Genomic DNA, 25,483 nt, shown 5'->3' on the forward strand with positions numbered 1-25,483 from the left:
AAGAGACCAGGTTGTCCCTGAGAGACAGACCAAGTACAGGTCTCCGGATCCGTAACAGCATGCCAAGTCCCTGCTCCTTTTCAAACACTCCATCTCCAGTCCTAATTATCTGCAAGATTTTTCAATCTGTCAATAATCCTTTTGTTTGGGGGGCATGGGGGATTAAAGTAAGTTTGAGAAGGTTTCTGTTTCTTGACATCTGCAGAGTCAGAGTAGAATATTAGCACCCCTTGTTCCCCACCTCTCTTTCTTTCTCCCCATTTCTGTCCCTGGAGGCTTGGGTTCCTTTTTCTCTTTCCAGGCCCTTGTGCCTCTGCTTTTCTCAGATGCCCTCTTTTCCTTCTTGTCTCATTCCATCCCCTCTGTTCTCTGCCTAGTCCTGCTCTCACTCCTTGAAACTAGCAAACCCTCCCCCAGAGCTCTCCACACCCTACTTCATGTATCAATTTTATTGAAAGTACCTTCCACCCTCAAGCCAGACTTCAGAACATTGTCACTGTCCTCGCCATAGCCTAACTAATTCATCATCGTCTGACCCATCTTCTTCATTACAAAGAAAAAATCCAATTACCTAGAATCCGTAATTTATTTTATTCCTATCACCGTCTCTCATGTTCATACACATTCTATTTCCCAGCCCTGTATTTCACTTTTAAAAGAACAGAATAAATCCCAAGGAGGAGAATTTAGCAAATCTCATTCAAGTTCAAAACAGACAGTAGCATGCAAGAGATTTGACTTGACTTTAAATTATTTTTAAAAAGACCTGGGAATTTTAGTTGACAGTATGACATGGACTATTACAGAGGTAAGTCACTTTTAAGCTACAGAAGTAGAAAGCACCTATCTGGTATAGAAGAATACAGGTCCGTCTGTGTCCCGAACTGGTGGTTTGTGTTCAGTAAAGCCAAACCTCAATAGAAGTGAAGCAGTCTGAACATTAGGGAGGTGTGGCGATTGGAGACCAAGTCTTGGTATCCTTTGTTGAGTGGGGAGAGGGAGGGTTGAGAACTGTCCTCAATTATCTGAAAAGCTTTGGAGGAAGGGGGTGGTCTGGCTCTGTCAACCCAGGGAACAAACAAAAGAGGTGGACAGTTCAGGAAAACAAACCCAAGCTCACAGGAATGAGAAAGCCAAGCTCGTTAAGGCTGCTCGAACTTTCCTGGGAAGAGTTCAGTACAGACTGAAGAATCTGGCGGGACATTAGACGAGAGGACTTCCCTGCTTTTTCTTTTATATCACAAGACTAATGCATGGTTATAGACATAAGTCAAACCCTACTATATTGTGTCCCCACATCTCAAGGCAACTCATGTTTAGTTTGGTGTGTGTCTTTCCATACCTTTCTCTATGTGCACACAAACATATTAACATTAATGGATGACTATGATTTTGTTTAATTTATACAAAATTGAGATTACACTATACAAATTTCTCCTCAGTAATATAAACATCCCTCCAGATCAGTTCATCTTCTTCGAAATCACTGCAGATATTCTAAAGTATGGGAATATTAGAACTTCTTAAATCATTCCCCTATTTATAGACATTCAGGTTGTTTTCAGATTTTGCTACAGCTCAATTGTAACTAACAATGCTGCAATAAATGTTTTCAAGCATGTATTATCACAAAATGCTGCTTTTTTTTTGTAGGATAGTTTCCATTAATGGAGTATTTGCTTGGTTAAAAAATATGTACATTACTTTGTTTTAACAGCTACTTCCAGGCTACCTTCTGAAAATCTTGTTGTGGTTCATACTCCCACCAGCAAATGCCCATTTCTCAAACTATGTCCAGGGTAGAGTGTTATCAGTCATTGTAAATGTTGCCCATCCAAGTAGAGATAGTGTCGTGGTGAGAGGTAAGGATGCCCTTGGCTGAAATACCCAAATACCGATCTTAGCTCCAGCAAGCACTGCCTGTGCAACTCTGCTAAGACATGTAACTGCTATGTGTCTCGGTTATCCTCATTTGTAAGAAGAGGGATAATATGAGTCCTGACTGGTCTGGCTCAGTTGGTTGGGAGTTATCCCACAAAGTGAAAGGTTGCCGGTTCAGTTCCCAGTGAGGGCACATGCCTGGGTTGCAGAGAGACAACCAATCAATGTTTCTTACATCAATGTTTCTCTCCCTTTCTCCCCCCTACTTTCCCCTCTCTCCAAAAATAAATAAATAAAGTATTTTTTATAAAGAGGTAATGAATACCTTTCTCATAAAGTTGTTGTATTGAATGAGTAGTTATAAAGACTTAGAACTGTCCATTTTTTATAAGTAAAGATAAAGGATGAAAAGATTAATATAATTAAATTAATCTTCTGTAAAGTTAAAATGAAAAAGTTTTGTATCCCCTTGACTACAAATAAGGTTGGGCATATTTCTATATATTTCTTGGTCATTTGATTTTTTACTTTCTTTACATTTCTTTTTATATCTTTTGCCCATGTTTTTATTGCACTGCCTTTTGATCAATTTTAGGAACTCTTTGTATATTATAAATAGTAACCTTTTTCCTGTCATTTTTATCTTACCCAAATGATTTCCTTTTTATGTTTATTTTTTAAACCTCAATCAAACTCATATAACCTCATACTCCAAAAGATATCCACTGTTAAAGAGTTTGTGTTATGGAAACCCTCCCTAGATTCGTTGACTCTCAGCCTTGGCTCTTTGTCATCTAGGAGGCTTTCAAAATAGTATCAGTACTCGGGTTCCACCTCACAGGCCTTCTGACCTCACTGATCGGTGGTGGGGCCCAAGCATCAGTTTTTAATAAGAGTCCTCATTTGATTCTAATGTGCATCCAGGGATGGGAACCAGGCCAAGCAATCCTGAAAGGTACCTCATATGTCAATTTGGTCCTAAATTGAGTGTTACTGATAATCACTACCGCCATCTGTTGGCAGGAGGCAGAACTGACACCGTTTAGCTATGTAGATTGCTTTGTTCATATCTATAAAGGGTCGTGTTGCAATGTTCTTAGAAACAGATATATCTTTGTATGCATCCACACCTTTTTAGCTCAATAACTTCTCAGGTAACTTGAACACTAAGATTCTTGAAGTTGATATCTACTTTATTTTCTTGATTCTGTACATTCCACAGTGGAAAAAAAAAGTGTAATATGCTACTCCTGGGGTCTTGTTGATGTTTGGTCATCAGATTTTCAGTGATATTTATATTTATCCTGCTCATTCTAGGAAAATGTGTGCGAGCATATTTTAGAAATGCTTTCATCAATAGCAAAACAAAAACAATTTTTGTGATCAGTCTTAACCAAGCTAAGCAGAAATTAAACCACTGTCTTCCTGTGTTCTCCCCCCTTTCCCCAACTATACACATTAATAAGAATTGTCCTCTGCTTGGATATTTTAAGACGTCTCCTTCTTTTGTGTGGAATCACACAACGTGAAACATCAAGGGAAATAACAGGAAAGGCTGCGAACAGGGAAACACGTTTTGAGAAATAACAAAGTTGGCAGAAAAATGGAAGTGTCTGGGAGAAAAAATAAGATAAAACTGGCAGAATTACAGGCTACTGCGTGGGGCTGCTAATTAGATAGTGAGTTTATCTTCTGAGGGAAAGATATTTTTCCTCTTTTTCCACAGAGAGGCCAAAAGAAGTCAAAGACACTGAGTATGAAATTGTTAGTCTGCCATGAAAAGCATCTGCATTGGGGTTTTAAAATATATGTTAAGTCCCTAGGCAGTTTTTATGGGTTGTGTGTATTTATTGTAGCTGGAAATAAGGGGTAAGTCTCTGCCTTTCTCTGTCTCTGTCTCCCTCCCTCCACCCTTTCTCTCTATCTATCAATGTACATATACACACACTTTTAAATCCAGAACATTTTTATGATTATGAACTGGAACTTTTTGCTACCTTTTGTTGAAGTTAATACCGGGTTTCTTTTATCAACCCTAAATTTAAACTAGCTGGGTTTCTCAACCTCAGATCTGTTGACATTTTAGGCTGGATGATGATGATGATGATGATGATGATGATGATGATGATGATGATGATTTTAGAGAGAGGAAGGGAGGGAAAAAGAAAGGGAGGGAAACACTAGTGTGAGAGAGAAACATCAATTGGTTGCCTCTTGTATGAACCCCAACTGGGAACCAAACTTGCAACCTAGGCATGTGCCCTGACCAGGAATTGAACCAGTGACCTTTGGCTTTGTGGGACGATGTCCAACCAACTGAGCCATACCAGTCAGGGCAAGGTTAGATAATTCTTTGTTGCTTGAGGCTATTCTATACTTGGGGCATTTAGCATCATCCTTGGCCTCTACCCACTAGATGCCAGTTGCATACCCTCAGTAGTGACAACCAAAAGTATCTCCAGACTGTCACATGGCAACATTTCCCCCAGTTAAGAGCCACTGATTTAGAGGAAGCTTCTGGAGGTGAGTTGTCACTTCTTCCAAAACAATTTACCCAATTCCCCAATCTCAATTAGAGCCCCTACTTTTTAAAATGGAACAGTATTTTTCCTCTGTTGAAACCATGTACATCAATGACAGTTTATAACAATATATCCACCTTGAGATATTAATGTCTTTCTTCCCCATTAGACTGTGAGAGCCATGCTAATCTTGTTTTGTTCTTTCTGTAATGTACCATCTAGAGCAGTAATTGGCCCTTAATAAACGTTTATCAAATGAAAGAATATAGTTATAAGATGTTTAAGAATCTGGAGCACAAAGGCTGACTTGGTCTGAAGGGGTTTTCCCTTTCATGCTTATTTCAATCTCTATGACAAAGCCAGTAACAGAAGAAAACAAGGACATATTGAGGCTGTTGAAGGGTGTGATCAGGGAAATCTAAAAATTATATTATTTGGATAGAATTCCCGGGTGTTTTGGCGGGGTGCTGTTGAGTGGCAGTTTCATTCTGAACAGCAGCTCTGATGTGCCGCAGGAAGCCCAAGCCAATGTATCACTCCTGCTTTTTGAACTCTGTCCACCATTGACTGATCCATGGAGAAAGCAAGGCTTTTGGTGCTTGTTAATTCCCTGATGCTTCATTAATTCCCTGAGAGAAAATGCCCCACAACCAGGAGGGTTGTGCCTATGGAAAATAAACCTAAGTACAGACAGCACAAGAGGCATTTAAACACATCTTTTCGCGCTTTTTAAAAAATGGAATGAAGATGCATATTTTTAAAAATGAAAAATGACTGTCATTCTTCCCACTGAAAATGGGAAGTAATTTAATTTGTTAGTGGTTTATTTTATTTGACAGTCTTTGTACATAGGCGATTTGGTTTGTTACACTGAATTACCCTTTAATAATGGGTATGCGTAATGCGAGGCTCTGCCCCCGAGGGTGGTTTGATAATTGGATGAACGACCATATTGTTCAAGGTTTTCATAACAATGTGGACAAAAACTATTTTCCTAACCAGAAAAACCAGCACTCCCCTCCCCCTCAATGTAGTTAATTGCTACCTAGTGACCTATCATTCTACTCACAGCTTTTGCTGAAGGATGATGTTCTGAGGCTGTGTTAGAGATGCTGTTATAGAACTTAATGCTAAGTCCTGTGATCATGACAGAGTTCCCTGGGTGGGTGGATAGAAGGGATGCCTAAACCTCATAGGCAATAGAAAAAATCAGAAAATCTTCCTTAGGCCATCTCTCAAAATAGACCATTTTTCTACAATGGGAAGTTAACGGTAAAAAATTGTAATAACAGCTATCATAGGTGCTGGAGCCAGATTATCAAGTTCAAGGGCAGCTCCATGACTTAGTGGCTATATGACTTTGAGCAAGTTTCATGAGCTTCTTTGCTTTGGGATCCACAATTGTAAAGTTGGGAACAGTATTAGTACCTACCTTTTAAAGTCATTGTGAAGACTCGATAACATGGTAAAGTGCTTAGTATAATTCCAGCATAAAGTAGTTCTTCATAAATGTGTCTTTGTTAGATGGTATGTATTAGGCTCAGTACTGAGTTTGCCCAACAAAGCTGCTGAGGGAGTTGCTCTCTCTAACATTGCAGAAGGGATCACTGACTTGGAAAAAGGTAAAGTGACAAGCCCAAAGCCACGTGCCAGGTAAATGGCACAGCCAGGATTCAAGCCCAGCTCTGCATGACTCCAAAATTTCTCTTACACCATAACAACTTCAAATTTTGTGCTTGTGTACCCACTATGAGATTTTTGATAAGCCATGTACCTTCCAGAGCATTTTTATTTAGATAAGTGTTTCCATTCTAATGTTAAATAATTACAAAGAATATGATCTCAGGAGTATATTGAAAATAGGCAGTTTGGAATAAAACTGTTTGACTTCTGGCCAAGATGGAGGCATAGACAGACACGCTGCATCTCCCTACACGACTAAGAAGAAATACAACTACCTCAAAACTAGAAACAACCAGAAGTTCCAGAAAATCAACCTGCATGGAAGCCCAGCAAACAAAGATATAAAGAAGAAATACTCATCCAGACAGGTAGGAGGGGCAGAGCTGGGATGGAGCTGGGGCAAACAGGATGCGGTGTGGTGGCGGCAGCTATGGCAGCAGTGGCAGCCGCGGCAGGCCAGCAGAAAGTGCAGTCACACATTTTAAAGAGTCAAGAAGGACACCTGGAGAGCATTCCCAGCTCCTCACAGGACCTAGCAGCTCACGGTCCCAGCACTGGGGAAAATCAAGCCTCATTGCTTCTGACTGTACAGACCAGTTGGGGTTGGGCGGAGGCAGAAACTGCCGGTATCAGCAGAGTCTGCTTGTTTAAACAGCCCCCACAGTCCTAAAATGTCCGCAGACTCACCCACTCTGGGAATGACAGCCAGGGCAGCAGGTAGAGGGGTGCCAGTCCGGAGCAGAAGTGGGAGAGGTGCCTGGAAAGGGGGCGAGTGCTGGGCTGGCAGTATTGTTCTCTCTCAGGCCCTTCCCCCACATACAGCGCCACAACGTGGTGAAACAGGTCACCCTGTACTGATGAATCCCTAAGGCTCCGCCCCTTACAATGTAACAGGAGGCACAGCTCTACCTGGGATGCGGAGGCAAATAAACACAGGAGCCTGTCAGAATGAGGAGACAGAGAAATATGGCCCAAAAGGGAGAACAGATCAAGGTTCCAGTGGGAGAACTAAGCCACGAGGAAATAGCCAACCTAACAGATGAGGAAATAGACAACCTAACAGATGCAGAATTCAAAACACTGGTGATAAAGATGCTCACAGGCTTGACAGATATGCTTGAGTATGGCAAAGGCATAAGAGAAGAAGTGAAGGCTATGCTAAGTGAAACGAAGGAAAGTCCACACAAAACCAATGGTGAAGGGAAGGAAACCCGGGTTCAAATCAATGATTTGGTACATAAGGCAGAAAAAAAACAGTCAACCAGTGCAGAATGAGGAAGCAAGAATTGAAAAAAATGAGGAAAACTTCCCACATTTTGCAAAGGAGTTGGACATACAGGTCCAGGAAGCATGGAGGGTCCCAGGCGAGCTGGACCCAGAGGGGACCACACCAAGATGCATCATGACTGAGATGCCAAAGGTGAAAGATAGAGACAGAGTCCTGGGGGCAACAAGAGAGAGGCAGAGAGTTGCCTACAGGGGGTGCCTATAGGACTATCAGCTGATTTCTCAGAGGACACTTTGCAGGCAGGAAGGGACTGGCAACAAGTATTCAATGTGATGAAAAGCAAGGACCTAAAACCAGGATTACTCTATCCAGCAAAGCTATCATTTGGACTGGAAGGAAAGATGAAGTGCTTCCCAGACAAGGTAAAGCTAAAAGAGTTCATTATCACCAAGCCATTATGGTATGAAATGTTAAAGTGACTTATTCAAGAAAAAGATCAAAACTATGAACATGAAAATGACAACAAACTCACAACTATCAACAACTGAATCTAAAAAATAGAAACAAAATCCAACTAAGCAAACCAGAATAGGAACAGAATCATAGGTATGGGGATCATTTGGAGGGTTATCAGCTGGGAGGGGGGAGGGGGAGAAATGGGGATATGGTGCAGGGACTAAGAAACATAATCAGTTGGTACAAAATAGACAGGGGGAAGTTAAGAATAATATAGGAAAGGGTGAAGCCAGAGAACTTATATGCACGACCCATGGACATGAACTAAGGAGGGTGGGATTGCTGGAGGGAAGGGGGTTGCTAGGCAGAGGGGAGCAAAGGGGAAAAAATATGGAACTACTGTAACAAAATAATCAATAAAATATACTTTAAAAATTGTTAAATCACCTTTTTAATGCATCCAACGAAACTTAAATACTGTCATAACTGGATAGCCACCAATACCCAATAAAAGAATATGTGAATAAATTATTTAAAAGCCATAACTTTATTTGCCTCTTTTTCTTCTTTAAATGTGTATTTCCACTGCACATCCTCCAAAGAAGTGGTAAACGATTTTTGATCATTTCTATAACAACAACAGATTTTCCTCTCTGTATTTATATGACTCTAAGAGTTTAATATTTCTATTGTGGCTATAATTGTCTCTAAAGTTAATGGAATATACTTGATCAAAATAACAGCATATAATTCTGACAAGTAATGATTAGTCATCAATAAAATTTTATTAAAAACTCATATTATAGTGAACTGTGGGTAGAGGCATTTGGGGGGCCTTAATTGAAGGTATTGTCCCTCCCAGAAGTGTTTATTCCTTGGACAGTACACCGCAGTAAGATTTGGGATGGGTGAGTCTGTCTTCCGTCTTTCTTTTGCAAAGGGGAAAAGAAGAACCTAGGCTGTGGGAGTCTCCTGAGATTATTTGATTTTAGGAAGGAACTTGTCTAGAAGTTAGAAGTGGGGAAATTTCCTTAAAACTGTTCCAGCCAGTTCTTAGGAAGTCCTGTTGGAAGCGGCTGCTCTGCGCCACTCAGCTGTGTTGCTCACAGGCCCAACCCAGTGTTTCTCCCATTTTCAAGATGACTCATTCTCTCTTCCTGGACAATGAAGTCTGGGTTTATCCCAAACCTACAGTGACTGTCATTGGAGAGTCACAAAGGATGTTCCTTGAAGGAAGCCCAGGGAAAAGCAAGATGGAAAACTTGATGTGAGGCTGGAACCTGGAACTTTCTAGCCTCTCCACCCATTCAGCCATTTAGCACTGGTAGCTGGGATGCTCTAAATACCCCATAGTCCCCACCAGGCCTCAAACTGGTGGTCCCAGAGCAGCAGCTCCAGGGGTTTCTTACATCCAGGAGGAGGGGGACACTTCTCATCTGTTTCTTTTCTAGATCAAGCAGCCACAGTTTCAGCTTCCCCGAAGGGCTGGTTATGAGCAAGAACAAGAGGTGTGCGGTTGTATATTGTCCAAGCTTCTTAAGGCCAGTCTGTAGCATGACTGCCCAGCATATAGTAAATGCTCAATAAATGTCTACTGAAGGTTTTATCTGGTGTCGCTGAGCGGTCATGCATTCCAATATGTATTTCCTAATTGATGACATGGAACCCACCTAACCCCATGACCTTCATAGATCCTGTTAGTCTCAATATAAAACAATCTCCGTTACCCTGACAAGGAGATATGGTGCAAACATGGATCTAAATTGGTAGCATTTTTTTTAAAGACCTCATAATGTTGATGATACTTAACAACCAAGTTCAAGTATTTGTCTGCCGAACCCAATCTGAGTTGCCCTAAGGTTACTGAACAGCTAAAAATCCACCACATGCTTTTATAGTCATCTCTCTCTTTTCCTTTTCCATGACCCATCTTCTTTCTGTTCGTTAGCTCCTATCTGGCCACTTCCTCTCTGAATTTTGCCTTGAATCTGTGGACTCACTGGGGCGATGGAGGTTGCCATGGTAAACACAGCTGTTGTTTTTCTCTGTGAAGAGTCAGTATGTGAAGGCATTTGAGTCTCACCTCTCGCATGTCCCTGCTGTGCATTATCACAGATGTCCTTTAAAATGGGGGCCTCGGGAGCATCCAGGATCCAGCTCAGCTTTCACTGTGTGTTTCTTAAAGGGGTTTCTGTGACCCACGGTGACACTGACACCCATGTAGCTGCTGTGGAAGATTGTGAAGAATCGCCAGCGTAGTCACCAAATAAGCCATGTGACAGCAACATTCATTTTGTTAGTAAATGGGTTCTGGGACATGAAAGATGATCTTGTATTTCCCAGGAGGGGCGACAGTAAAGATAATAAGAAAGAAGCTGAGGGAGGAAGAATGAAAGGGGTGGGGAGAGATAGGAGCAGAGAGGTAAGGGAGAGAGTGCAAGGAGGGGATGTCTTAACAGGAAGGGGAGTCAGTAATGGGAAGCTATGTGTGCCTCCCTGAATCTTCTTTATTTTCCCAATAACATCTGTGATCCAGCCCTGACTGTGCTCCCACACCTTCTCCTCCCATGATCCTCCCTTACTCATGCCTCTCCAGTCACCAAGGCACCTCCGTTTTTCCTACACTCCACGCATGCTCCAACCTCAGGGCCTTTGCACTTGCTGTTTCCTCTGCCTGGAATGCGCTTCCCCAGAGAGCCATGTGGCTCCCTCCCTCACTTCCTTCAGGTCTCTACTCAAATGTCATCCCCTGAGAGAGGCCTTCTATGACCACCCCACCTCAGATACAGAGAGCACACCAGCTATTCTCTACCCCTCTTTCCCAACACAGGTTTTCTTCATGTCATATACAGGAGGTATTAAATAAGTATTTATTGAATGAATAATGAATTGCCACTTCCATCCCCAGAACACAAGGAATCACACATTTACTCATATATACTTTGCACGTGCTGGTCCCTCAGATTAGAGCGCAGATCTCTTACCTCCCCATCCCCGACTTCTGCCTGGGAGATTCCCACCAACCTTCACGTCCTGCCTCATTTAGTTGCTTCTTCTTTTTGAGGTCTCCCTCAACCTCCCCAGGTAGACATAGGACCCATCGGGCCAACACTGCAGGGGCAGTGCCTCCCGACTCCATCACAGCCCCAATCCCGTGCACCGAAAGGTCTTTACTCTTGCCCACATGCCCACGTGCACTCCTCCAGGGCCTAGGACACAGAACAACTAAGGGTTCAGACCCAGAGTCAAGGAGTGCCAAGCCTGAGTACTAGCTGTGTGACTTTACAGGAGTTACCTAACCTTTCTGGCCTCGGTTTCCTTATCTGTGCAACAGGAGCAAGCAACATCATAGGATATTGATGAGAGTTCACTGATGAATTGCCTAAGTGTTTACAACATTCTAAGCAGTCCCCTGGGCAAGACAGCAAGTGGAGATTGTGTTGTTTGAGGTGGGGTGGGCAGGGAAGGCCTCTCTTGGGGGGGGGGGGTGGTAATTGAACAGAGTCCTGGCAATCTGAGGGAGAGAACCATACATCTCTCTGGGCCCTTTGCATCCCACCGATATTACAGCCGAGATATACCTGTAAGTTTTATAGCAGGTGAGACTGACGCTGCTCTCTTGAACCCTGGGATGTTACTCAGCTGATGTTCTAACGTGATGCTGGTTGTCTGGCCAGCAAGGCTGGGGTGCTTGTCCTTTAGAACCAGACTTGGGAGCACAAGCTAAAACTGAGTCAAGGTCAGGGAGGAGCCCAAGGTGCCTGAGGGACACCGTACAATCCAGAACCACCTGTCCCCTCTGAGGGCCAAGGACTGGCCCCTGGGCTTGCCTGCAATCGCGGTGCAGCACCTGCCTTGGCTCAGCGTGGATGCCGGCCTCAGGAACCACTGCCGGGTGGCTCAGAAAAGAGGGCTTGGGCCACAAAAGTGGGCTGGATGCTGGGTTTTGTCTCTTTCTGTTGTTTGGCAAGGCAGGGGTTCTGGGCCTGTGGAGAACAGCTTGAGTAGACAGTGTGGGGGCAGAGGAAGAGGCTCTGGGAGAAGAGGTGAATCCCAGGCTGTGCCGGCAGCCCCGCACGGGGGCCACGGGCACTTCACCTCTCGGCGTCTTGATTTCCTCATTCGCAGGCTTCAGGAATTGCCCAGGCCAGTTGTTTTCAGACTTCCCTTATCCACAGGAATAGTAATTGGAGTAAAATATGATTGTGAATCCAAACGTATTACCAAGAATGATGAAGGGGATAAGACCTAGACACCATAGCCTCCCAGTACATCCCTCTCCACCAGCATGTACACACACACACACACACATGCACACGCATGTGTATGCACGCACGCACACACATGCGTACACATGCACATGCTCACACATGCAGATACACCAGCCCTAAGAGGCTCTGCGGGGCCCTTCCAGGATTTTCCGTCCCATGATTCCATGTCACATCCATGTGGCACAGAGTCCTTCCAAAGTATTGAGCTGAACCACATGAAGTCACTGCAATTTGAGCAGTATTGAGTTGCAAAATGGCAATTTCATATTTGAACCTAATAGTTTCATTTGCAGCCGTGGTGAGGGGCGCCCACTCAGGAACCCACTGCCCGGGTGCAGCCCCTCAGCTCACTCTCGGTGTGACATCGGACAGGACACTCACCTCCCCACCCGCCCCTGCAAGAGCAGTGAACAGAGGGTTCTTCCTGATGAGGTGGGCTCCTGGGAGGGGGCAGAACAAAATGCCTGGCACCGTGGAGTGGGGCAGGGCAGCACCAACGCAGTGACTGGCACAAGGCACCGAGCCCTCCGGGAATGCCCACAAAGCCCTCGTGATTGCCCATGTGCTGAACTCGGGAGCAGCAGCCCCCTCTTCTCCCTGCCAGGCCCTGAAGGGAGAACGTGGCCAGGGCCCATGGGAACTTCAGCCCCAATGGGGCTTCCTCATCAGTCATCCTGTGCAGTTTGACCTGCCAATCCGCCTTCTTCCTTCTTGTGAGGGGCGTCGCTGGGCAGTGGACAAGCCTTGACCTGGGCCCGGCAGTGGCGCTGGAATCCCGTGAGTGACACTCAGCCCCCTGCCTTATCCGGGCAAAGCATTAGAGGCTCCCTCCCCAGATACCTCCACAGAGCCTTCCCCATTAAGTGGAACATCATGGAATGTGTCAGCCTGAATTAGCAGGCAGGCCCGTCACATTAAGTGGAAGCTGTGGGCTGGCAGTTCCCACTTTGTAATGCCTCTTGATCCCGGCTGTCATGCTCTCTTCCCCGCCGCCACAGGCATGGCAGCCTTGCACAGTAATGCACAAGGGCCAGAGAAACATTTAGGAGCAGCCCCAGAAGTCCTCGCCAATGCCCTGTCTTCGGTGGCCCTGAAGAGGCTGCTCGGAGCTCTGCTAGCTCTGGGGGCAGAGGAAGCAGGTAGCACTCAAAAGCTCCAGGTGGGGAGCTCCTTTATGACTTGAAAAGCATGGCTTGGGTTTCTGAAAGCACACAGAATAGATGCTCTATTCAAATACCATGAATACCATGAACACCTGAACGAGGTTTCTAGAGAGAGCTCAGCCGCAGGACTCTGAGACTACCACCCCCATTATTACCATCAACAATGTGATCTCATACGTGTGTCATTTACAGAGCATTTGTCACTTCCTGCCATGTATGATAGTTGAGCATGGTGCGATACAGTGCAAGGGGTACTAGCTTTGCAGATGAGTCGACTGTGGGATCCAGTAGCTGGGCAACCCTGGGCCAGTGACTTAGCCTCTCTGAGCCTGAGTTTCCTCTTTGCCGTCGTACTCTGCACTAGTAGCTATCTCACAGAGTCATTGAAGGAATTACCTGAGATGATGTGTAAGGAATGATTGGGAAATAGTAAAAGCCCAATGAATATTTGCAGGAAGAATTCCTGAGGGCAAAGTCACTTTTTAGTCTATCCATTACTGCCTAAACTCAAGGCGTACCCTCCCTGGTGTTTGATAGAGTGTCATCTTCTAACAAATTCTGCCTCCTTTGTCCTCTCCTTGTTCTCCAGTGAATACCAGGAATGATCCGATGAAAACTTTGAATGTACTCATAGTACTGGAATTTTTTCCCCCATTTCTCTTCGGGTAATAGCAGAAACCTTTCTCAGGGCTTGTCTCTTACCCTGTCACATAACTTCCGCCATGATTCCCATCACTCTCTCTGTCTGATATGCTGACCTATTGACCCTTTGCTCTTGCCTTCCTCAACCCCACCACAGGACCCTTGCACGTGATCTTTCCTATGACCGGAACGTTCTTCCCCCTTCTGGCCTAGTAAACCACTTCTCATCCTTCACAGTCGTCCAATTCCTACTTCCTCAGCAAAACCTCTGCAGACTGCCCTGCCCATGTTAAATCCCCCTTTGCACTACAGCCTCTCTTTTTGAGCACTTAACAGCATTTTATTATGAGTGATTTTGTATCCACCTCCTCCATCTACACCATCTCTCTGAAAGCAGGAGCTGTGCTGGTTTTGCTCACCACTTGAGCCCACCAAGGCCAAGTAGAGAGCTCAGTAAATGTTGTTGAAAGCATGATTTGGAGGGCATACTGGAGGGCATTATAATTCATGATATGAATGAGTTAGATCATGAATGGAATGATAATTCTTCATAATGAGGGCACAGTGGGTATTGTCCCTGTTGTTCGGCTAGCATAACCAGAGCCCAGAGGGGCAGTTTAATTGGTCATAGTCACACAGCCATAGGTGAGTGGTGAATCCGTGATCAGAGCCCAGGTCTCCCAGTTCTGGCCATCCCTGGGATTAGGCTGTAGAACCACTATCCGTACCTGGGGTGTGGGGTTCACAGCGTCTTTTCATTCCCTCCTTTCCCTGGTATTCAGAGGGCACCGGGCTTGCTCTCTGTCCCCCTCTCAAGGCACCTCTGATTTCCAGGAGATCCAGGACTACATCTGTATAGGATGCTGCGATTCTTTTGAATTGTTTGTTTTAATTTGAAAACTCCCTCAAAAGTGAGCTAAACACCTTCAAGGCTGGGCTGACGATTCTGTTTTGTGAAAGTTCTAGAGGGCACCATCCTTCACAGATTGTAACCTTGTTTCACCTTCTGCCCCTCACCCGCTGGATTGAAACAGATCTGGAAGAAGTCTTAATCAACCACCTGGCATCACATTTAGGGCTTAGTTGTAATAGAGGACTTCCCTGAAAGGGAAAGACTTCTGGTCCTTTTATTTCCTGGTTTCTGTTACAGGACCACACCTATGCTTCCGATCTGTTCCCCTGTCAGGCACAGCGCTCGCACTCACTTTCTCAGTGGCCAGTTCATCCACGTGTAGTCAGAAGTGTCCTTGAACTCAGAGGCAGTCAGAAGAGTGGTAGGTCTTGGGTCACTTTTGCCAGGAAGAGCTTCATGTGTGGGAAATTATTTCACTGCCTGACTCTCTGTGGAGAAGAAAGGATTTACTCCCATATTCCTATGCACTCATTCAACAAATAGCTACCAAATACCATATATGTGTACACACACACACACTTGTATATTAGTGTGATGACCATATAATTTACTGTCCAAACTATAGGACAGTAAAGGTGTGAAAGTGGACACAACCAGGTACATCAAGACAATAAGTAAAAACCAGTATTCTCCCAGGTATAACAGGATGGCAACAGGTGCCCTATATGTTAGTGGCTGGATTGGGGCTATTAGAATCTTGGGTGATGATGTGTTTTCCCACAGTGCTCTAAGGATTGAGGACCAAGCCAGGATGGGATCTAGACCTGCCAAGCCATGAAGGATCCATTTAAATCTAAATTGATCAACACAGTTCTAAAATTTTCCCTTATGTTACTTTTTAAAACAGTTTTCATGTTAAAAACAATCTGGAATAACAGCTCTGGATGCCAGGGACCAACACACACACACACACACACACACACACACACACACACACACACATATTCTGAGACCCTCTGAAATGAGGCTACCTAGAGGGTCCTGGAAAAAAGCTTAGAATTGATAAAGGGCAAAATTAGTTATCAAGGCTAAGTGATGGTGATGTTTTTATAGAAAGGAGTAAAACTAAAAGGCACAGAAGGGAGTAGGAACAGCGTGATTTATTTCTCCTTCTCTTAGGGCTCCTTTGCCATGGTTTTCATTTTATATGTGAAAATAAAGGACATAAACACACATGCTCTTTTCCCAGTGCAGAGCTCTGGTCCTAAAAGGATGTGTTTCTCTTGCATCCCAGGTTCCTGTTCTCAGACCCATGGACCTGATGGTGGAGGCCACCCCACGGAGAGTATTTGCCAACGCACACACGTACCACATCAACTCCATATCAGTCAACAGCGACTATGAAACCTACATGTCAGCTGATGACCTGAGGATTAACCTATGGAACTTTGAAATAACCAATCAAAGTTTTAGTATCCTTTCCTTGGGGCCAGTAACCAATTGGCTTGAATCAGAGTATTCAGGTAAGCACAAGCTTGGGGGAAAGTGGAATGAAGGGAGTGGTCATAACTAAACATCTAGCCCCTGTGGAGAACTGTTTTCTTTTAAATTACATGGCCACCTGTGACACTCCTTCATCCTAACAAAATTGAGGAAGTATTGAGTTACAAGTTCTGGGCCAGGACAAGCTCTGGATTGAAACTGAAGCAATTCCTTCATGCAGAGGCATTTGTGTGAACTGAGTTAAAACTGTAAGCTAAGACCCTAGAGTTCAGTTAAGGGCTTCTTCCTCTTGTTAAAGGGCTCTTAAATGGCCTGTGTGGACTGCATGGACCACGGGTTCGCATTACATGGTTTTTACTGTATCTTAATGGTGAAAATAATAATGGCTGCCATTTATTGAGTTCTAAGCACTGTTCTGGGGACGTTCTGCATAGAATCTCATTTTGAGATATGCACATACCATAATTTTACATCTTCATGAGTTTTCACAAAACACACATGTGTCACCGGCATCCAGATCAAGAAACCAAACTTTATTTGCAAACCTCAAGTGCCCACCACTCTTCTCAGTCACCACCCATCAAAGGAATATTTGATGTAACAGCCTCGTAATTTCAGTATTATTATCTCATGTTGACCTAAAATTCAGAGAAGGCAAGGAAATTGCTGAGTGAGTGTCTGAGCCAGTAATTTTACTGTAGTATATTGACTCCTATTTAATAATACAAATCAGACATCTATTCAGTACGTATCACATGGTCCAAACCACCACCCACCTGATTCTTGAAATCCTGGTCTCAGTTCATGGTTTCCCCACCCAAGCAGCTGAGCAACTGCTATAGAAGTCAATATTCTTTTTCTCACTCACCAGGCTTCTCATCCCCAACCCAATCTACCCCTGAGCCCTGCCTTTTCTTCACCCAAAATATATCTCAAATCAACTCATTTCTCTCCATCTGCACTTCTACTGATCCATGCTGTTGAAGGCCAGTTTCCTAACCTGTGTGACAGAGTGGACCTTTCAGCACATAATTCAGATACCATTCCTCCCCTGTTTAAAACACTCTCGTAGCTTCCCAGTGAACATAGAAGAATATCCAGGTGCTTCACCTTGGACTGTGAGATGCCACACAGTCTGGACCCTGCCTCCCCCTGTGATGTCCTGTCACATCTCTGCTCATTCACGCTGCTTTAGCCAACTAGCCTCGCTTCTGTTCCTGGGTAACCTTTTCACTACTTTCATGCTTTGCATTTACCGTTCCCTCTTTCGGGCATATTCTGTCCCCCCAGAGCTCACATGACTAACTACATGTCATCATTCAGACTTCAATCTCAGGTCACCTACCTCCTCAGAGACACTTCCATTACTCCCAAGTAGCTCTCAAATAACCCTTTATACCTGTTACCTTCATAGAACTTATCGTTATTTGAAATTGTTTCTTTATTTGTATATTTTGGGTTCCCCCTTATTTTAATGTAAATTCTACATGAAAAGGGACTTTAGATGATCCATTTCTGTATTCCAGTATCTAGGACATTCTGACATATAGGAAGTACCATTTGGGTTGAACATGTCAAGTCTGAAGTACTAGTAGGTCTTCCAAGTGGTGATATTTAGTACATAGTTGATCATGAAATCTAACCTGGAAAGTTTACTTTAAGAGGATATTAGTTATAGTAAAGCTTTGAATGTTCTGATATAAAACAGATTCCATAATGACTCAAACACATAAAAGGTTTTCTTGTAAAGTCCAATATTAATCATCCCTGTCAGCAAACTGACTTTTCCAAGTAAGAGGTTAAGGTTCCTCCCATCTTGTCATCTTGTTGATCTGCATCATGATGGCAAAAGGGGAAGACTGTGGTGGACCACACATGGGAGACTTCTATGAGCCAAGCTCTAAAGCAGTGTGCACTCCGTTGGCTAGAAGTCAGTCACGTGGCTACCTCTAATTGCAAGGCAGTCTGGGAAATGTAGTTTAGCTCTATGTGCATAAGAAAAAAAGACCTGGTTTTGGTACACAGCTAGCTCCTCTGCACCACAGAAGAGTGCTCAGTAGCTCCACAAGGCTTTTCAGGGAAGAAGTTTTAAGCAGGTAGAGGTGATTATGGAGACTCTGAGAACTGACCATCAGGACCATGACTGACAGCTTTTGTTGCTCACAGAGCCGACTCCGCTTACTGTCTGAGCCTGGGAGAGCCTGCCTACAGATTTTGCCTGATGTTGCAGCTGCGAATAGAATGACTGTGGGTGGTGGTTCCCTTTCTCCCTTTACATCTAATTCCAGAGCCAGGAATCTGCTCAGACTCAGCTGCTGTCACTCGGAGCTGCTGCTGTCCCCAGTTTAGATGACGTGTTTTCTGAATTTTGCCTTTAGGCCTTCATGGGAAGGGAAGTTTCTTTAGGCATTTTGGGAGACAGATGCCTTGGGGAAAATGCAAAGGGGAAATATTAATAGCATGATTTAGATTATATTCTGCAGATGTCAGACAGGGTGCCAGATGCTAGCATACAAATGAGACTGCGCCATTCACCCTTAAAGAGCCATATGTAAAATAATCATTGTCATCATGAGAATGATGATAACTGATATCTATATAGTTATTTTCAACCAGACCACTGTAAGCACTGAGCAGAGTGTACAAACGGGGACCCTTTTGCTTAGCATCACTGATGTGTAGCCTCCTCTGGGGTAGGAAGCGGCCATCTTTAAAAACAGCCTCAGAAAAATACCAACCTCCAGACAGTTCTTATTAAATCTCATGTTATTTAGTTCCACTTCTATAATGCCTCATGGTTCAGGATAGAGCAATGCGGGGTTCCCAAGGCATGGCATGAGGACCCCTGAGGTGGTAGGCAAGGTGTTCTAAGCACTAGTTGGATGTTTTGTTTTCATGATTATGTATTTATGACAATGAATACTATAAAATACAACTATCAATCCTATGATTTCACAGGTACTGAAAAATTCACTTAAATTACAAAGTATGTTTACATAAAGAGAATTACTAAGTGAATAGTAAGATAGGTGGTCTTGCTTACTCTTCACTTAATAATTCTTAATAGTAAGATAGGATATGGTTTTTTAAAAAGTCATAACTTCCCATGACTGGTGTTTGGGGTGACATTGGAATTATGGTTGAAAACTCAGGCTTTGAGTCCAACAAGCCTGAAGTTCTCACCCAGCTCTGCTACTTGCTAGCTGTGTAAACTTTAATGTGTGTCTTAATTTATTCAAGCCTCTTATTCATGACATGTAGGGCAGATGATTATCAAACAGGAGTGTGAGGATTTTTAAGTGTTTTTTTTAATTGACTGACTGATCAATTGTGTGTTTATATATGCATGCACCTGTTTATATGTACACATGTACATATATATGCACACATACATGCTTAAGGCAGTACTTTGCTTAGTAAATGATCGATAAACAGGGACCAACACAATCCTAATTGTTATTAAAAGGACAAAGAAACTAGAAAAGTCAAACATTGGGATGGTGAATTCTGCTGAATTCATTATCTGAGTCAAGTTCTCAATTCTAGACTTTTCCTTTGGTTCTGCAGTTGGGTGCTCTTTGTAAGATGTTGCTCATCATACCACATACTTGCAGGATCTCTGAGGTTTGGGCCTTGTGCTTAGTGCCATGTCAAAGGGAGGCATCCTTAGCCTTATGGTATCTGTTCTTGAATTCCCTCCTTTCCATCCATAGTCAGTCTGTCCCTGTATTGCATAACAGGTTCGGGTTTAAAGTGGTCCACTTTGACCTCACTTGGTTAACTATATCAGGACAATAATAACTCATTTTTAGATAAGTGATATTCTAGGGCAAGAACCAGCCCTAACTTTTCAATTCAGGAAAGTTGCTATAAAAAGATGTTGCTTCTTTATGAAAACTATGCTATACCTAGGATCCTTTGAACTCTCTTCTCAAGACTAAGAATGAGTTGACCTGGGCTTTTACCTAGTCCCATGTGGGACCTAATCAATATACACATGTCAAGTAAAAGTAAAGATACAGCCCACAACAGCTATGTCCTGAGCACCTAATTTGTGGCAGACACTGCACTAAGCCATGGGCATATGCAAATGAAAAGAAACTGTCTTGTGTCCAATCATCACAATAATGAGGATATAATTACAAACTTAGGTCCTGGAAAGAAAAGAACATGGTTCTGTGAATACATTTTTGAAAACCTGATACAGACTAGGGAATTAAAGAAGCCTTTGCTAAGAAACTGATTACTGAGTTGAGATCTGAAAGAGGACAAGTGTGAGTTAACATAGCAAAGAGGTTTGGAGAGATTGGTTCAGCGTGCACAAAGGTCCCGTGGCAGGACGGAGCATGGTGTGTTGGAGGAACTCTAAGTAGACCACTGTGACAAGAGGCCACAGAGTGAGGTAGAACATGGTATAAGCAAGGCTGGAAAGATCAGCAGAAGTCCAGTCTATGGGCATGAGAAAAGATTTCTCTGGAAGAAGCCAACTGGAGTACTATATCTTTGACCTTGGTTTGAGCATCCCAGTGCATCAACTTTATTTAGTCAACTGAGCTGAGGCCCTTTGTGAATTGATTCCATGATCAAGGGGCCACATAACCTCAACTCTGTCACTCCATAGTACCATGGACAGCAGCCTTTTAATCCAGTTGGAATTCGCCAGGCAGGCTTTTGGGGAATGTTGTAGGGCCTAGCACAAGTTTCTCTCCCTTGTGGCTCCTGTGCTTTGATACACAAGTGTACATATCGATTTCAGAGTGGCATTGAGCATAAAAGGAGAGCATTTCTTCCAATGACACATCCAGCATTGGCCTGTGTGGGCGAGGGCAACCCCTCCTCCCCATATTCAGTGCAGCCTTGATGGGTTTTCCCAGGCCTGGTGCCTTGCTTATGTGACTGCTGATGCTCTATATTTGAGGCCAAACCTAGGGCTCTGTGAGACTGGGGATTTCTTCCCTCCCTTCCCCGCCCCCGACAAGATCAGCCCTTTGACCTCAGGGTGTCAGGGGAGAGGGCAAGAATGCAACTCTGCAGACTTCTCCTGGGCTCCCTCAGAGTAGTAGCTGGGAATGCAGATTCTGGAGTCAGGCTCACTGTATTTGCAACTAGATTCATGTCCTAAAATCTGTGAAACTTTGACAAGTTGCTTAACATCTATCTCTCTGACCCTCAATCTCCTTGTCAGTTAATGGGGATAATCCCACCACCTATTTTATAAGGTCGTTGTGAGGATTAAATGAGATAATCATATAGAGTATTTAGCAGAGTGCCTGGCACGAGGGAAGGAAGGCATGGTAATGGTAATTACTGTTATTTGCGACATTTCTCTAATCCCCTTATTCTTACCATTCTCTGCTAAGAAAACCACAGGTAAAATGATTCACACTATACAGGCCTGGGATCTTGGCCTATTGACCTACTACATGTTTTCTGCATTTTTACATATGCCTATGTAAGGCTGCTGAGTCACAAGAAGTTAAAGTAAAACATATAAACATTTACTGAGCATTTACTATGTGCACTGGATGCCAAGATATAAAATTCCATCTCTGTTACTGTGCCCTGTATAATCTTGAGGGTGGACATATCAATCAGAGTTCAACCAGAGAAGCAAAACCTTGGAGGTCAAGAGAAGAAAGACATAAACCCAGAGAAACAAAATGACTTTCCCAAGTTCTCTGAGCAAAACAGATTTGCAGTCACAATTTTATCCAATTTTCCTGACTCCATTTTGTTACTGTCACAAGATGAGGGTCCTGGTGTCCAGTGCTCTCACGATGGTTCTAAGCCAAGGAAACTACTTTTTAATGTTTATTTTCTTTGTTTAATAATATGTATTCACTGTAGAGATTATTAAGTGACCTGTAATCTCATCACCTAATTTTGGTGAATATATAGAGAATTTTTACCACAATTTTAACTTAATGCTAGCTAACTCAACTATAAGGGCTCAGAAAAAATAAATACAAAAATAGAAGAAAAATATTTAACTCTTGGTTTCTCCCGGAAGCCTTCTCCTCTTCGATCTAGGACACACAAGCACACACACACCCTGCCCACCCACACACACATACACTCTTCCCTGCTTTATCTTTCTGTTTAGCAATCATTACTACCTAACATACTGTATATGGTATTTATTTACCTTGTTTAGTGACCATGTCCCCTACTAGGTTATAGGCTACAGGCTACATGTATCAGGCTATGTTCTCTGCACCCAGAAGAGAACTGGCAGATTCTTTGTGAACATTTGTGGAATAAGTGGAGGAATAAATAAATGAATGAATCGAACTCAAGCTAGAGTTACTAATGGGTAATTTACATGCTTATCTTAGACTCTAATTCCCCTGTAAGATATAAGTAATTTTCTTCCTGTCTGCTTCCCACTTCTCCCTGCCCCTCTCTCCCTCCCTCTCTCCCTCCCTCCCTCCCACTTTTTAATCTGGCTGTGATCAGACTGTGTATATTTAGTATCTAATACCCCTCACCTAAAATTATATACATATAGAGAGATAAGCATAGAAACTACCTTTTTCCATCCTAAAATAGACCCACTGAGATAGAACTATCGCTAACATTTATTATCTTGCCTTTTAAGTCATTATTTTCAGAGTATAAGTTTTAAATAATATTATGATCATATTTTAGATAGAATTTTTCATACTGTGTTTTAGCAGACCTGGAATTTTATTACATAAACAATTTAATGAGATGAATCAAAATTTACTTACTACTCCACTATTTCCGTAAGTGTGTGTATGCCTGATGTTGTCCGTCTTTTATAATGTTGCATGGCAAATGTAGACTTTTTTATAGAAGGTCTTTTCCAAATTTGGAATTAAGAACATGACTTCTGCATGGCCCCATGCTGCCCCTTAGTGCCTTGTCATAACCCTGTTCGTCCCCTCAGCCCACTGCCGATGCCATCTCTAGCTCTGGCTTATTTGTTTGAAGCTGATCTCTTAAGGGGTGACCTCCCAGTGTCTTCAATTATTATTTAAATGATGCCTTAGGCCACTGCCTGGCACAGTGGTGCCCTCACTTCCCCTGCTTCTGCCTTCCAAGCATAGAGCTCAGCTGCCAAGCTGGCTGTGCCTCTCCTGTCCTCAGAGCCGCCTCCGGAGTCCTAGCAGTGAGGCAGATTAACCCCTTTTGTTAGCAGAGATAATTTGCCTGGGCTCAGCAATAATAAGGAATGCCATAAGCTGTCGGGGTCAGGAAGAACAGATCTGTCAAGCCCCAGGGTTAATTTAATAGCAATCTGTTGGCTGTCTGCCTTGTATATTATCTGTGAATCCAATGCTATGTTTTGCTTTTGCCATTTAGTTCTTTGGGACAAAAGGGAAATAATTTGGATAGAGAGCTCTAAAGGATGGGCAAGAGAAAATTGACTGTCAAAATGTATCATTCTATTTTCAAGATAATACAGGGAGCCATGCATTGCTTATGTCCTTTCTCCTTCCTTCCCAACATGAAGGGCAAAACCACATGGACTGGAGGTATGTGTCCCCCTTCATGACAGTGTAAGGGAAGAGGCCTGGGTTTCTCTATGAAGCAGATATGAAATATGCTCTACCGTCATCCCCATAAGCCACTGAATTTTTGGTAACTGGATTGCATCTCCCAATGTTTCTAAAACTGAGTAAATGCTCCCTCTGATCACAATTCAGAAAATTCCTCATATCTCTGTCCTAACTTCTGGCTCAAAAAAAAAAAAAAAAATTTAACTCATCGTAGAACACAAAAAATTCAAGGTCAGATACTGTGTCCCAATTGTGGTTCTAAAAAATGGGGCTCCCAAAGTGGACAGTGAATCAACAGAGCACAGGCCCAAAGCAGAGGAGAGCTGCCTCTTGGATTAGCCAGGGGCAGTTCCGAGAGAGCCAGACTTAACCACACTCATGGGGGAGAATGGCATCTGGTCAAGAATCTTGGCCCTGGAGTTGGACAAACTTGGGTTCAAATCCCAGCTCTGCCCCTACTGGTCACATGACCTTGAGTAATTTACCTGCCTTACTATTTCCTCTGCTGGAAGATAGGCCGGTTAATAGTACTAACCTCATGAGACTAAGATGAAGGTCAAATAATACATGGCGACACTTGATACCCATTAACTGCAAGTTATTATTCTCTTCTTCCTTATCCTTATCATCATAGTTCTTATAAAGAAGGGTAGATGCCCTGGTCAGGCGGTTGAGTTGGATGGAGCGCCATCCCATGTACCCAAAGGTTGCAGGTTCAATCCCTAATGGGAGCACATATGGGGACAACTGATCAATGCCTCTCTCTCTCTCTCTCTCTCAGATCAACGAATGTATCCTTGGGTAAGGACTTTTAAAAAAAGGTGTAGAGTCACAGTTTATCCCCTGACACTCATAGGGTCAGACCCAAACAAGCACTCAAGTGCTAAGGGAGCTGCTAGAGGAAGAGGAGTGATGTGCAGACAGAGAGGTCCAAGATTGGGGGTGGCCCAGTGGTCACCTCCCATGGTGGCGCTCTTGATGGCAGTGGATGTTGCTGATTTCACAGATATGTCAAAGCACTTCATTTTCGTGCATTCTGACTTTGGGGCTTTATTTATAGGTGAGGACAAAATAACCACGGATGTGGCACCTCCCCCTCCCACACAGCGAAGATCCCTTCCAGTTAATCTGGTGTTTAGAGCTACGCTGTAGAGGCTGAGAAAGCTGACAGCAGATTTTCTTCCCCTATTTTGGGAAAAGAGAAACCTGCTCACTGGCACAGTAGGGTACGGAGGCTCTTTCTGGAAGGTGATGAAATCTGACAACAGCTAAACACTGACCTCTGCTTACCCCACCCCTTGTTGTGGCCACCAGCCCAAGACATGGGGCAAGGGGCTGGCGAGAACATCAGAGCTGCAGCTGGGGTCCTTGTTCTGGGGTGGCAGGGGTTCTTGCTCCCTGGGGGGTTGCTATATGCAATAATATTTATGACTCTGGCAGCAGTTGAGTTGAAAGGCAGCATTTTATGAATCCAGGGGGTCCACATGCTCTGGAGACCCAAGTAACAGTTGCCACTGGGTTTGGTGGTAGCAACTGTAGTAACATGTAATGTTAGTTCACTCTCAAGTTAATTTGAGAAAGAACCCAACAGGGTTTAGAAGAGGTAGTGAAGGGTACGGCCAAATACAAAGCCCTTAATTACAGCAAGTTGCATGCTGGAATCGTCATAGCGGGAGCCGAGGAGGTGTTTAATAACAGATGAACCTGTGTGGGTGCTGGTGTAACTAAAAGCACCAGTGCATTTTCTTGTACTTCATC

The 25,483-nt window shown here is 43.6% G+C and overlaps 1 protein-coding gene across 4 annotated transcripts in view; it reads left to right on the top strand.

The window, feature by feature from the left end:
* Positions 1 to 25,483, top strand: part of PPP2R2B (protein phosphatase 2 regulatory subunit Bbeta) — a 431,926-nt gene that overhangs the window by 358,448 nt on the left and 47,995 nt on the right. For all 4 annotated transcript variants that reach the window (XM_090288065.1, XM_090288064.1, XM_090288066.1 and 1 more), the window contains one exon: positions 15,994 to 16,171. In XM_090288065.1, coding sequence (XP_090144191.1) covers positions 15,994 to 16,171 — 178 coding nt within the window. The remainder of the gene's footprint in view (positions 1 to 15,993; positions 16,172 to 25,483) is intronic.

The sequence above is a fragment of the Furipterus horrens genome, unplaced genomic scaffold (genome assembly GCF_987537825.1).
Source record: "Furipterus horrens unplaced genomic scaffold, mFurHor1.1.pri manual_scaffold_10, whole genome shotgun sequence".
Lineage (NCBI taxonomy): Eukaryota > Metazoa > Chordata > Mammalia > Chiroptera > Furipteridae > Furipterus > Furipterus horrens.